Below are 14,255 nucleotides of genomic sequence, written 5' to 3' on the forward strand. Positions count from 1 at the left end.
ATAAGTGATAGGAATAAACCCGAAACCTGGTAATAAACCATTTGTAAAGGGCGAAGCATGAGCAATGTCATTCCGCAGAAAGACATTGTTTTTGCATTTATTTGTTGATAATAAAAGATGATTTTTGCCATGGTCGCAGAAAAAAAAATTGCAGGGAAATTGACCAATTAACATGAGGCCGGTTCAACAAGTTGGCCAGAGTTTGCATGTAAAGTTTGTTTCAATACCACAAGAGCAAGGTTCAAAGTGACTACAACGAAGAAGAAAATAAATCAACACGTGCATAAGACATTGAATACAGTTCTAGTTTGGAATAATCAACTTGTTTACTCGCTGACACCATCTTATGGCTTGTGTCATCATGATTGCAGTCTCTGTCAAGCTCCCTATTTTGTGTATGCAAGTATGTGCATTTCTGAGACATGCTCGAATATGATTTGTACATTTTGTTGGGGGTTTGGTTGGATGGCTCGACTGTATCTAAAACAAGCTTATTTTTACTTTTACCATTTTATACTATACTAACGAAAATATGGTGACTAACATAAAGTCACTTTCCAAACTCCCCTTCCTCCTAACTAATGTGTTCCGGGGACCAAATAGCTCTGCTAAAAGTAAAATAAAAGCAGGTAAGTGCGGTGGAAAAATTAATTATAGGGGCTCTTTAAACTCAGTTTGGCATTGTTAACACCTACTAAAAAGAGAAAATATAGGATGTGCCCCACCTTTAAACGATTTTGTTTACATGAGTGAGAATTCCGCTTTAAAAAGTATTGACTTGACCATATTAGCAGTCCGAATATAAGCATATTCTGGTTTCTGTTTACATGGCCTTACAAAACCTGAATATTGGCAATAAATGTATCTTAACAGTTAATAATTTCCCTTGTAAGGGAAAGTATTGATTTGACAGACTCAATGTGAATCGACAGACATACAAATTTCAATTTTTAGTTTCGGCTTCTGTTGACTGCCTAAAACAATGAAGACTTAGATGAATATTGTCATTCTGTTTCCTCTATGTATCCCTTGGGTGGAGTTTCCCTCTAGAGTATTGTTTTATGTCTGTTCTGTCTGTGTTAGTCCCCTGAGATCTTTTATTAGAAATCTCAGCACCTGTTTACATGTCTTATCTGTGTTTTGATTTTTTGGGGGGAAAGACCTGTCATTGCTTTTTTAATCAAGAGACTTCAACTGATTTGACATCTGTTGGCGCTCACATATTGCAGTCACCAACATAGTTTTAATGATCGTCAACAGCCGCAAAAAGAAAGCTTTGAGAAACACAGCATATTGTTTCTGCCTTTCACATTCAAGCCGTGTTGTTCTCGAGCTGCTCCTGGCCATTGCCGAATGATGCCTGAGGTGCCGTAGCCTCATTACTCTTCAACTTGACTTTCGGTTTCACAAAACCAGACCTTTGCTTATGCTGACATAATGCCGCGACTACTGACCTGGAAAAAGTGGCCAGGGTGGCTTGTCTGGTAAAGAAGAGCAAGGCTCTGTGATATATGAGATCCTTCTGGGACTTTAAGTTGAAGAGCCGTTGGTGACGCCCAGGCAGGAAAGAGCTTGTTGCTCATCTACACCTCGCTCTGTCTTTCTCACCTCACTATCTCCCCTACACCCTCTCATCTTGTCTGCAGCGGTTTTGCATGAATCTCCCTGCGCCATGTTCGACCACACACCCCAACCTCCACAGTCACTGGGGGTCATTCATCATTATTGTCAAGGGGGGTAATGTGTGTGGGTGGGTGCAGAGATCTATGACTTCTTCATTTGAATGAACCTCATTAGATTGACTCTTCTTTGTAAAGGATCCCTTTAGAAAATAACCCTGGCAGTTATTTAGGCGATTCACACATTGTGGCCAATGGAACATGAATGCTCAACCGTGCATATTTGCTTCGACAGTAAAGGAGTCTGCAGGTTATATTTTATACAGCGATGCTGTTTAAGACCTTGAGCTTGACTAGCAGCACCCAAATGCTGTCAATATGATGCAATTTATTATTCTTACTGCATGCGTCAATCTTTTATAACTATGAATGAGCCTATTATACAAGGACAAGATGCTCCTTTATTGGGGTGCTCCTTCATTTCTGCACACTTGATAAACTACGTTTCTATCCTCAGCAGTTTACTGTTGGAATGTTTGTCTCATTAAATACTAGGATGAATCCACAAAGGTCGCAGAGCAGTCAAACCCTAAGGTGCCGTTTTCTAAGCTCACCTTTACCTTTTTAAGGGGTTCTCGCATTTAAAAAAAAAAGAAAAAAAAAAGATTGCATACAATCAGTTTCTTTCCAAGGACGCACACAAAAGAATGGCTACCCTATTAGAGTGGATTGTTGTCAGGGCATCTTTAATCAGACTTCTCCCAAGGGATGATATTTTTAGCTAGCTTTTTGGAGGCTTAGACTCCTTTGCCCATGCAGCGCTCTAATGAGATGGAGCCCGAGTGCAGGCGAGCATTAATTAAGGCGAGTATGCAAGGAAGAGACAATGGCGACATGCTCATGGCATACATACATTAACTTTATCCCACCTCCTGTTTTTTTTCTCTTTCCCTCCTTGTTTTTTTCTCCCTCAATGTAGGTAGCACAAACAACAGATGGCTCTGATGCCGACCTGTGGAAGGACGGCTTATTCAAATCCAAGGTCACACGCTTCCTGTGTTTTACCAGGAAACCTGTAAGTTTAAGAATGTGAAGTATCACTTTCTGTGCAGATTCTGTATTTTTGTCTTCGTCTGTTGGATTTGGCTTGGATAGTTATAACATGCTTTCCCCAAATTAGCTTGTTTTATAAAAGAATAGCACCATAAATCGGTTTTGGGAACATTTTACAACTATTAATTTGAATGCATATTCAAAGTATATGCAGTATATTTTATCCTGTTCTTCTGGGTTATTTTCTTATTAATCGCACAACACTAAGATATATTTTAACACGCTGCCAGTAATTGAAAAAATACTTAATCCGTTGAGACAATGACCTATGATTACTGGACATGATAACTATTTTAAATGCCAAAATAACACCATATTGGATGTAAAGCTAATAATCATCATCAGCAGTTTATATTTCAGCACACTGCAACTAGATTACCATAATTTCCAGAATTTCAAACGCACCTGACTGTAAGACACGCGTGCCTATGTTAACACATGAGATATTTGCAAAGAGTTCTTAAAGTTTTAACAATAAACACATACTGGGAAAAGGCCCAGAGACATTGCAACACAAGTACCAGCAAAAAACAGCAGTGACACAGCAACACAGCGCTAAAAGAAAAAAAGAAAAAGTAAATTGAATATCTGAGCCACATCTTTGCATTAGCCACAGTGTTGAAATAGTGTGACAAAAGTTGTGGCTTGTAGGCAAGAAATGATAACAAATAGTTTAAAAATAATTATAACAAAATGATTGTCAAAAATGGAGGCGATCACTTAGTTATAACATTAAACCTTCAAACCTTAAACTTCTAGATTATTATTTTGAAGTTCTAACAGCAGGAGTAAAATTGGATTACAGTTATTTATTTATTTTCATAGTAGTTTTGCATTTCACCAATGAAATCCCCCAAGTAATCATTACTAGGACTGCCCCCCACCCAGTCCCCCAAAAAGAGAAAATCTATTCAAGCATGAGCATTGTCAATACTGCCTGCCTTGGCTAATTCATTGGCTAATTAATGAAATAATACTTATTCTGACTTTTATAATGATAGTTTCATAAAACATAGAGTTAACAAAAACTTAAAAAAAGTTATCTGGGTTGAGAGTTTTGCGCAGATTTAGAACATTAAAATGTGTGAAATATTTCTATGAACTTTGCCTCTACTTTTATTGCAGGATCCTTTCTTTCTTTACAAGTATATAGGTCATTTGAAACTCAAAGACATTCTGAACTGTTGGCTAGTGCAACATACAAATGGTCCTGCCCTTGTTCCTGTTTATCATCTTAAAATGTGTGTCTGTGTTGCTTTTAAGACTTTGACATAAATAAAATGTGACAGCGCTATCAACAAGGGCTATTTTGTCTGCCAGTCAACGGAGCCCTTACTATAATTTTCTATGACAAAAACAGATTCTGTAAAATTATACTTTGAGTTACATGGGTTGGGAGTAAATAGTTTGTGATTTATCATACTCGGGGTGAAACTAGATGAGCCCCCTTTGTCACGTCATGATGGTGGGGATTCCAGCAGAAAAGGCAAATACCAAAGAAAAAAAGCTCCCAAGCATAGTAATGACAGTCATCCATATTATTCCTTAAGTCATGTAAAAACTATGAATAAGAAAATCTGTAATAGCGATAACCGTCACGCAGAGAATCCAGGCATCCAGTCACGCTTGGTTCAGCCCACTTTCTTCTGCACGGGTGTATTATTGCAATTTATTATGCCTAAAAATGAAAATGTTAAGGAGTCATGGAAAAGTCATGGTTGAAAATGTCAAATGAAACAGCCCCTGAATGCTCTTAAAACAGAATCCTTCCATAAATAACATTTGCCCTTCTAAACCTCTCTGCACAACAGTGTTGCTTTGGCGTGTATGTGCATTTATATACCGTGTGGTACTACAACACTTCTTACACAAAATGACTAAAGGCATTTCACAAAATAAATATTTTTCAGAGAACGTACTGATCAAAATTAAAGAACACAATGATAAAAAATTAGAAAACAACAATTTTGGCAAATTTTTGGAAAATCCATTCTGGAGGTTACAAACGTAAGCAATTAGTACTAATTGGGCAGGCCTCTGCAGTAAATGACTTTATCTGCGGCCACAGGATAGTACTAGTCTCTCAAACTGTTCTGGTGTGATTTTGGTCTAAACCCTTACCCTTACCCTAACTCAAACCCTGACCCACAATTCAGTAATTGTAGTGGGTCTTTTGACCATAACTTTATCACCAGATATTTTCCAGAGGTTCTCTATTGGGTTGAGATTGGGACTCTGGCCATATAAGTAACTAGGAGCTGTTGAAGGCTGCAGGAAACATACAAACATATATATATATATATATATATATATATATATATATAATATATATATATATATATATATATATATATATATATATATATGTGTGAATGAGGGAGCGTGTTGTCTGTCCCTGTGTGCCCTGCGATTGGCTGGCAACCAGTTCAGGGTGTCTGCTGCCCACTGCCCGATGATTGCTGGGATGGGCTCCAGCACCCCTGCGACCCTACTGAGGATAAGCGGTGTAGCTAATGAGATGAGATGATATATATATATATATATATATATATATATATATATATATATATATATATATATATATATATATATATATATATATATATATATATATATATATATATATATATATATATATGTCTCATCTCATACTAGGATGAATCCACAAAGGTCGCAGAGCAGTCAAACCCTAAGGTATATATATATATATATATATATATATATATATATATATATATATATATATATATATATATATATATATATATATATATATATCTCATCTCATCTCATCTCAATAGCTACACCGCTTATCCTCAGTAGGGTCGCGGGGGTGCTGGAGCCCATCCCAGCAATCATCGGGCAGTGGGCAGGGGACACCCTGAACTGGTTGCCAGCCAATGGCAGGGCACACAGGGACAGACAACAAGCTCTCTCATTCACACCTAGGGACAATTTGGACTGGCCAATTCACCTGAAATGCATGTTTTTGGAATGTGGGAGGAAACCGGAGGGCCCGGAGGAAACCCACGCAAGCATGGGGAGAACATACAAACTCCACACAGGAAGTCTGGAGCTGGATTTGAACCCACGCAGGAGGTTCCCAAGACATAAACTGTGCCGCACATGCATATATATATATATATATATATATATATATATATATATATATATATATATATATATATATATATATATATATATATATATATATATATATATATATAAAACGTCCTGTCCACCTGACCTCCGTCCAAACCATCTGTACCTCTTAATTGTAAATGGAGTGTTCCCATACACTCGAGCTGATTCAAAAGCTTATCAAAGTCTGGATGCTTACCAGTCTTTCACAACCGATACCTGTTAGGGCGCTGCATTTTGCCGACAAATGCACCACTGGCGTAATATGTCCATCTTGCGAAAACCTTTCTACAACGACTCTGTATATAAATTTGGGGGGAATGTAATTGAACGGTAGCGCGTGTGTGGCACAGTTCTGAGGTCATGAGATCGAACCTTCCTGTGTGGAGTTTGCATGTTCTCCTCGTGCTTGAGTGGGTTTTCTTCCGGGCACTCCGGTTTCCTCCCACATTCCAAAAACCTGCATGTCAGGTTTATTGGCCATTCAAAATTGTCCCTAGGTCTGAATGAGCGAGTGAGTTGTCTGTCTCTGTGTGCCCTGCGACTAGCTGGCAACCAGTTCAGGGTGTCCCCTGCCCACTGCCCAAAGATAGCTGGGATGGGCTCGAGCACCCCCGCGACCATACTGAGGATAAGTTGTGCAGATAATGGACGGATGGATGGATGGATGTATACATACTTACTATATTTAGACACCCCTTTTATCTTAAGCATTCATCATTCCAAAACTCTTGTTTCATCAGTTCTTTTTCATGTTGTGTCTGTTACAGGGCCCTGATGTTGTTGTGGATATTAAATTGATAGACGTTAAGGATGCCTTGCCGGAGGGCTTCATTGCGGTACAAGAAACGATGGACACAAGTAAGAAAAAAGCGAATGTAGACCTCTGCCTGGTTTCCCATTTTCTTACTGCCTGACCAGCTCAATTGGTGTGGGCAGCTTTGCTTGAGATAGTGAATGTTTTATGGGTGCAGGTTAGCTTAGTTTATAGTAGACTGTGGGCATAAAATAAACATTTTGCCTCAGAGGTACAACACAAGAGAATCATGAGTCATTGTTTATCTAAGCAGGAGCTGCGCTTTTCTTTATGAGGGCCTTATTTATTTATGTATTTATTTGGGAAGAGGACGAGGAGAAGGGGTTATCTAATATTAATGAAATGCATTCCCCAATGCTTTAGTGCATTTTGAGTGCTATGTATTTCCCCTTCACCATCCATGCCTTGGAAATGTAATAATATTTTGGTGTGTGAAGCAAGGACAGCTTGTTTATTATTTTTATTATCATTCCATTTATGCTGCACTCACAGTGTTGCTGGGGAAATAAATGAGAAAAGCACAGAGGCAATATACAGAAGGATGGCATTTCTTTGTGAGAAAGACAAAAATACATTATTTTATTTTAGTCTATGGTGTAATTTAATATTTAATTACTTTATATGGGTCTATGTTTAATGTACTGTGCACCTGATATAGTTTATTGCATATTTATTCAGTCAAAACTGCTTTAAATCCCTGCCGTGCATTAACGCCAAATAAGGAATCTGTTTTTTCTTTCATTTGAGCCACTGAAGTGAAATTAAATGAAATGATCTGCATTTTATATGGTGCTTTTCAAGTCAATGACTTCCCAAAGCGCTTTACAATGTGCTCCACATTTCCCAATAGCGGCCTTGCAGCTATGTAAGGCGCTAACCAGCTTATTGGGGGTATTAGGGGTTCAGTGTCTTATCCAAGGAGACTTCGACATGTAACACGGACGAGCCGGGATTCGAACTGGGATCCCTTGATCGCTCTACCTCCTGAGCTACTGAGTAATCACGTTACATATGGATAGGAAGTTAGATATATATTTTGTTTTCTTGTTTTGTGGTTAGAATGGATTGATTGAATTATTTTGGTTGTTAACAGTCACTGAATAAAGCCAAAGGAGTATCACACATTAAATACAAAAGCACTTCAAAAATATGGTGTGTATTATTGGACCACTAGAAGTCGCTCTGTGGTGTAGTTTAACTGAAAAAGAGTGCTTAAAGCACAAGGAAGAATACATAGTACGAAGACCCAAAGTGACTAAAATGCAAAATTCTACCTCTCATTGTTCTGAACAGACTCAAAGTATTTAAAAACAAGGCAAATCTATTTGATCTTTTATTTATTTAATTTTATTATTTAAAACAATATATATATATATATATATATATATATATATATATATATATATATATATATATATATATATATATATATATATATATATATATATATATATATATATATATATATATATATATATATATATATATATATATATATATATATATATATATATATATATATATATAATTTTTCTTTTTTTAAATGTCCCTTCCATTGCAGCTTGTTTATTGAGGATGTGTTGTCGAAATGTTGGAGAAATTGGAGGTTCGATAATCGAGAGAAAAGTCTTCTCATATGTGGATAATGATGGGCAGGAGCCAGCCGCGTGGAGGGAGATACAACTTTATTGATTCGTCAATGAAGATCTCACAGAGCTAGGAACATGACAATGTATTTAAAGCTGGTAGTGACGATTAGGCTTCGATTGAGTACACCCCAAAAGGCGGTCCTGTATCACGTATTACTTAAAGGAATTTTGTTTTTCTCGTTCAAGCCATCTCCTTGTATCCTTATTAGGAGACAAGGAGATGGCTTCTCCAAACAGTCTGACGTCAGTGTATACAGAGATCTTCGTTCCTTGCCCAGTGTATACAGAGACCTTTCGTTCCTTGCCCAGTGTATACAGAGACTCAACTGTCTGCCAAGAACTTCCCGAACTGAGTTTTTTACTGACGTCAGTGTATGCACAAATGCAAGTCTATTTACCACAATCTTTCTACATTTCTACATGTATGCAACTCTATTCTACAAATGCAAGTCTGTTTGCCACAACATAATCCCCCCTTTGGGAGTTTATACTCCCACTTTGAATGGAAATTAAAATTGAAAATCAATACAGAGTAGTGGCAAGGTATTACAAATCAATAATATCAATACACGGACAGAGTTTACGCGAATCGAAAATAAAATAAAATTCTGGCGGTCAGCCTGCTGTGATCATTTTAACTTTCATTGTTCATGTTTCATTTACAAAAACCCCCAACACTCCAAACATCTGACCCATGCACTAACCCCCCCTTCATTTATCTTTATCCGTACACACTGGATTATACACATGGACCGTTGACGGTTGATCGGTACGTGATAAAGGTAAATGAATAAATGAACTGATAAGTGAGTGATAACAAATTTTGGTAACAGTCGTCGATACATTTCAAGATGAGTGCATGACTGGATAGTGATACAGCATACACATCGGCCTTTGGCCTGACTCCCGCGAACATTTTGAAGACCATGCAATGTCGTATTCGTCAACGGGTGTCGTGAAGTCAGATGTTGGAGTGAGTGTTCATCCCAGCAGGCATCACGCTCAGTTTCCATGCAGCCAAAAACCCGGAAGCGACGATGCATCCTGACCATCCCAGACAGCAGCTTGCTCCCCGGCAGTGTGACATACCAACAAAAGAATCACAATTATAAATCAATATATTTGTGAAAAGAAAACAATACATTTTAAACCGTCTTCCTCTTTAAAAACGTTTTTCTCGTCTCAATGAGTACTGTATTGTTCCCTTTTTCCTTTTCCTTCGATATTTTTCTGTTAATCCTTTCAGTTACGTGGGCCGATTAAACGCTGGACAACCATATAGACAAGAAAGATAAGAATACAGGAAAGAATACAAACACTTACAACATTGAACAAACATAAAACATAAAACAAGACAGATGGCCCACAAAAATTTAAGTTAATTAGTCAAATTAAGTCAGTGCACATTGAGACCATGCGCCTACACAACTACCGAGTTAGGGTTATGGTTTTCCTCTTTTACACAATTTCCCGAATTTTACGTACTGGCCGTGCACTCATTTTTGGCTGTCGGCGTTGTAACCTCACTCTTCAGTGCTGTCGCCGTGGGTGTAGGTTTTTCTGGACTATGGTGTGTCGGTACCCTTCTCGCCTGTATCGTCACATTAAGGTTTAGCATATTATCCGTCACTTTAGTCTGTACTGTCGTTAACACATTTGGTTTCTGGTAGTCCATCGGCACTCCGACTGGTTGCACGTCTTTATATTTATTTTAAGCGAAAATCAAAATCCCCACTATAAGATGCCCTATCCATTTTGAGCATTCTATCCCAAAATTCTAACTAGAAGATAAACAATTTATTTTTTAAATTGTCAGTTCTAAATTTCAAATTTTGCTTTTTCACTAAATACAGTCACTGGATCAGTTTAACCATTATCCTTGTCAGAATCATTTACCCTGATTTGAGTGTTTGAGTGTTCTCTTTTGTAGATTGATCACATCCGAGAAAAAATTTGTATGCACTTTTTATTTGCATTTTCGTTTGATTTTCAACGTGTTATCTTGCTGTTGGCCATTCCCCTCGAGGCAGATGACCAGGATAGATTGTTAAATTGTCAATTTAACCCAAGAAAAGACGTTTTTATTGTTATGATTCACTCTTTGTTTTGCCTTTTATAAAAATCATAACCTATATATGATCTCTTCAGTAAGTAAACTTGTTCAAAATAACAGTATTTTGCAAAGAAAGCAGGTAATTCACGCTCAAAATGAATGATTTTGCCAAAAATGAAAAATACCATCCCAAAATGTTCTCAAAACAGTTATATGGAGAGCTTATTCAGAAGACAATTTTTCATCAATTTCGGAAAAAAACTAGGTTTTAACTTATTTTTACGGAATGTCTCAACTTCCCCCTGAGTTAAAACCTAAGTTCACAATCTATGTCTCGCTTTCGTCTGACTCATCCCATAATACTCGGAATTTCAGTAATTCAAACTTGTCTTCTATCGCAATTGCACTATTCATACACGTCCTTCTACTCAATCAAGGAAGCAAGGTTTAGGGCGCTCTGAGGAGAGGGATGACTGAGTATGGGCGCCAAGAGCGGACTGAGAGTGTGATCGTGGCCACTGTGTTGTGCGATGCAGAGACGATTCAGTTTTATTAAGACGACAGCAGTGTGCGTGTGTTGTCGTATCGATACTAATAACTAAATGGAGTGGAATGGAACTATGATGACTATAACATGAAACCAAACGAGACGTCACGCTCTATAGAGAATTTATCGACCTATTTCATCATCGCCTACAATCAGCTCAAAAATTTTTTCCAACATTCTGCTTCTTAAAAAGAACCTAAAAAGAAATCCGTCATTAAAAGCGCAATTAACCACCAGTCCATCGTCCCAAAAACAATGGTTCTAAGTCAAGGGTGGGCAAACTTTTGGCGTCACGAGCCTGGGGACACATCCAGTTTTTCTCATTTACAGTTATGATGTTATATTTCATTATATTTATTTCATGTTTATCTATTTTGTGTATATGTATGAACCCCTACTGAACACCAGCATACCTTCAGGGCAATTGCAGTTGATTCAACAAGGTTCGTTTGCTTTCGGAACGGACTAATCCCGTTTCAATCCAATTGATTCAAATTGATAATGTGTTTCGATTTACAATAGTTTCATCATTCCATATTTACTGCTAGAACCAATTAAACTTATAAGTAGAGGTACAACTGTGTTATTGTAGTTGTGCACGTATGTAGTATTTCTGTCATGTCCAGCATGGTCGCCGTGGCGACCGTCTAATTTGCATGTGTCCTCCTTAAGGGCTTGCCCGTTCTGAGTAAAAGCCTGTTTTATGAGTATTCCTAGTCTGAGTTCCTGTTTGCCTGTAAGCCAGTTGCTGTTTTGTTTATTCCCTAAGCGTTGGACAATTTGCTGAATAGAAGTAACTGGTCGTTAAGCGATTAAGTTCTGGTCCGCTCTGCACTTAACTCAACCATTCCTGCAGTAGTATCTTATAATATTAAATAAGATTCTGTAATATTTTCGAAGTCTGTTGTAGTACACCTGAGGCTATATTTTTGCAGGATTTCTTTAGTAGCGCTAGTATTAATGCTGTTGTAGTTTTGTAGCGGTATTCTTGCAGAATTTCTGTAGTTGGTCTTTTTAGAATCATAGCCGTACCATATACTATGTCCCGGTTTTCAAGCTCTATATTCCGTTTTCTAGTAATTTCATAGAATTTCTGTAGTAGGATTTACATTATTGTAATACTTTACCATCCCATTTCTTGTTCTCCTTTGGTTTACTGCACATGAATGGCTGGATTAAACCCTAGAGGTTTAATTCTGACCCAATTGTGGAAAAATGTATTTGATAATGTTACTTCCGGCGCCGTCACGAATGGCAGCCACTCCAGCAGCTCTCATGTTATTTTCGCTACTTTTGTGATTTATTTATTTGTTTATTTATTTTTGCTTACTTTGGTTTTGCTGTATGAGTTTTTATTCTTCTGCACGCCGATCTTAGCTAATGAGATCTCGTCGCTTCGAGATTACGTCATTGTTGTTGGTAATTGGTTAAGTCAGTCTTTTTCATTGGACAAAACTGCTTTTTTCTCAATTTATTGAAGAGAGCCAGCTCATAAATGCCCTTCTTGCACTTAACTTGGTATTTAGTTCTGTAGTTATTTATTTTTTTATTTATTTTTAATTGATGTAGTGTACTATGTCTTTGTTTTAAAGTACTATATTGAATCGTTAGTTTTGTGATATTGTTTAGTATACCTCTAGGGGCATTTCTCTATTACCGTATTACTGTCGTAGTATTTCTACGGTACTTTCATTCAGCGATTTTAATTTTCACTGTGTGACGTTTTGAGTGTTGAGTGACTTAAAATTCGACTCTCTCCCGCCGTCACTTATGAGTGCTGAGGCTCATTTTGTCTGTCATTTTGTCTCAAATTATTGATTCAAAACCTGATGCAAGCCAAGTTATTTTGTGAAAATGTCAAAAATTCCTACAACTGAAGATACTTACGTATCTACTTTTAGCACAAGTGCGCATGTCCTGTTTATAGTTCCTAACACTCACCCAATCAAAACGTTTGAGTTTCTTTGCTACAGCTCCTGAAGAAAACGTTCGTTCTCGGTTAAGGTTTTTTCCTGCGAGTTTTTATTAGAAATGTCTTGATAGTGAACCTAAATCGTTTAATTAGCTTTCTTATAAAGTATTTTTAGCAATTTACATCCAAAACAGGGACTGCTGGTGTGACTACGTGACTGTAAACTAGAGTTACTGGAGTTTTCCATAACATGAGCATCACCTAGAGGCAGTGAAAAATAGTGCTTATGTGGGCACTGTGACTCTCCTATTCATCCTGTTAAGCACTTTTATTTTGGTTGCACTCCACAGTGCAAAGACATCTTGGGGTCAATTTATACACACTGTCCCTTTAAAAGATTTCGAGTGCATGTTTCTTATGAAACCATATTCTAAGAATTATATTTTACACATTTTCGTCATATCTCACATTTTCCTTTTTTCCTGTAATATTTTTAATTTTGGTACTTTCGAGCTTCCATACCTCAGGGCCATTGAGCCCTTCATGAGGTAAAATGTACTTGTACTTTCCAAATCCTCAACCGTTTTGGCATGTTATACAGTAGTGTCACACTTAACCGGGCCGCTGTCTCTAGGATGCGTCATGGTCTGCAACTGCAGCGTCGCTCTTTGGATTTCCGGCTGCACTTTCGGCTGGCAATTTCCATTCGCCGCTGCGATTTCTCGAGCTCTGCTCCTAGTAACAATCATATCAGACAATTTATTATCACACACAGCTTTGTCACCCACATCTTGTTTTCCTAATTTAACGTTACTGCCCTGTTGATCTTGCTTGGTCTCGTTGACGGTGGCAGCGTGAGCCGTGGTACAGTGGTTCAGATGGTACCATTTCGAGCTGCCCTCGACCTGGACTGCGGCCGGCGTTGCCCTCACGACGGGGTACGGTCCCTCACGCCTCGGATGGTTCCACTTTCGTTGAAACCTTGATGTAGACGAGATCCCCTGGGACGTCTTTTCAAATGGTTGTTCGACCTTGGACTCTTGTCAGCCGGTAGATGACAGCCGTCAATTGTCCCATTCAGTCTCTCAGTTCAGTTTGTAGTTGCTCAAGTGGCGGCCCCTTATAGGGACCTCCCAGATGCGGTGCTGGTCTGCCTGTTAGCATTTCATGCGGTGTTAAATGCGTGATCCAATGAGTTTGCATGCGATAACTCATCAGCGCTAACTGTAGCGCATCCCCTCAGTTGAGCCTAGTACTCACAAAGTGTTTATCCTTGATTCTAATATTCCATTTACTCTTTTCCATTATTATTCTCTCCGTCTACCGTGGCCTGTAAATACGGAGACCAGTAACCTTGTTTTTTCAGCTATTTCACACCCCCCCTTTGCATAATATTTTTAAATT

General features: G+C 38.0%; 1 protein-coding gene and 1 long non-coding RNA gene across 2 annotated transcripts in view; one reads left to right on the forward strand and one right to left on the reverse strand.

Annotated features, from left to right (window-relative positions):
• Positions 1–14,255, forward strand: part of mvb12bb (multivesicular body subunit 12Bb) — a 51,743-nt gene that overhangs the window by 3,353 nt on the left and 34,135 nt on the right. Inside the window, exons 2-3 of the mRNA XM_088334970.1 lie at positions 2,599–2,694; positions 6,644–6,734. Coding sequence (XP_088191096.1) covers positions 2,599–2,694; positions 6,644–6,734 — 187 coding nt within the window. The remainder of the gene's footprint in view (positions 1–2,598; positions 2,695–6,643; positions 6,735–14,255) is intronic.
• LOC148365036 (uncharacterized) lies at positions 8,359–9,431 on the reverse strand. The gene is made up of 2 exons (XR_015850405.1): positions 8,662–9,431; positions 8,359–8,630 (listed from the first exon to the last, which is right to left on the reverse strand). It is a non-coding gene; the product is annotated as an uncharacterized LOC148365036 (long non-coding RNA).

Source organism: Urocampus carinirostris, chromosome 5 (genome assembly GCF_059441175.1).
Source record: "Urocampus carinirostris isolate Australia breed hairy pipefish chromosome 5, RoL_Ucar_1.0, whole genome shotgun sequence".
Taxonomy (NCBI): Eukaryota; Metazoa; Chordata; class Actinopteri; order Syngnathiformes; family Syngnathidae; genus Urocampus; species Urocampus carinirostris.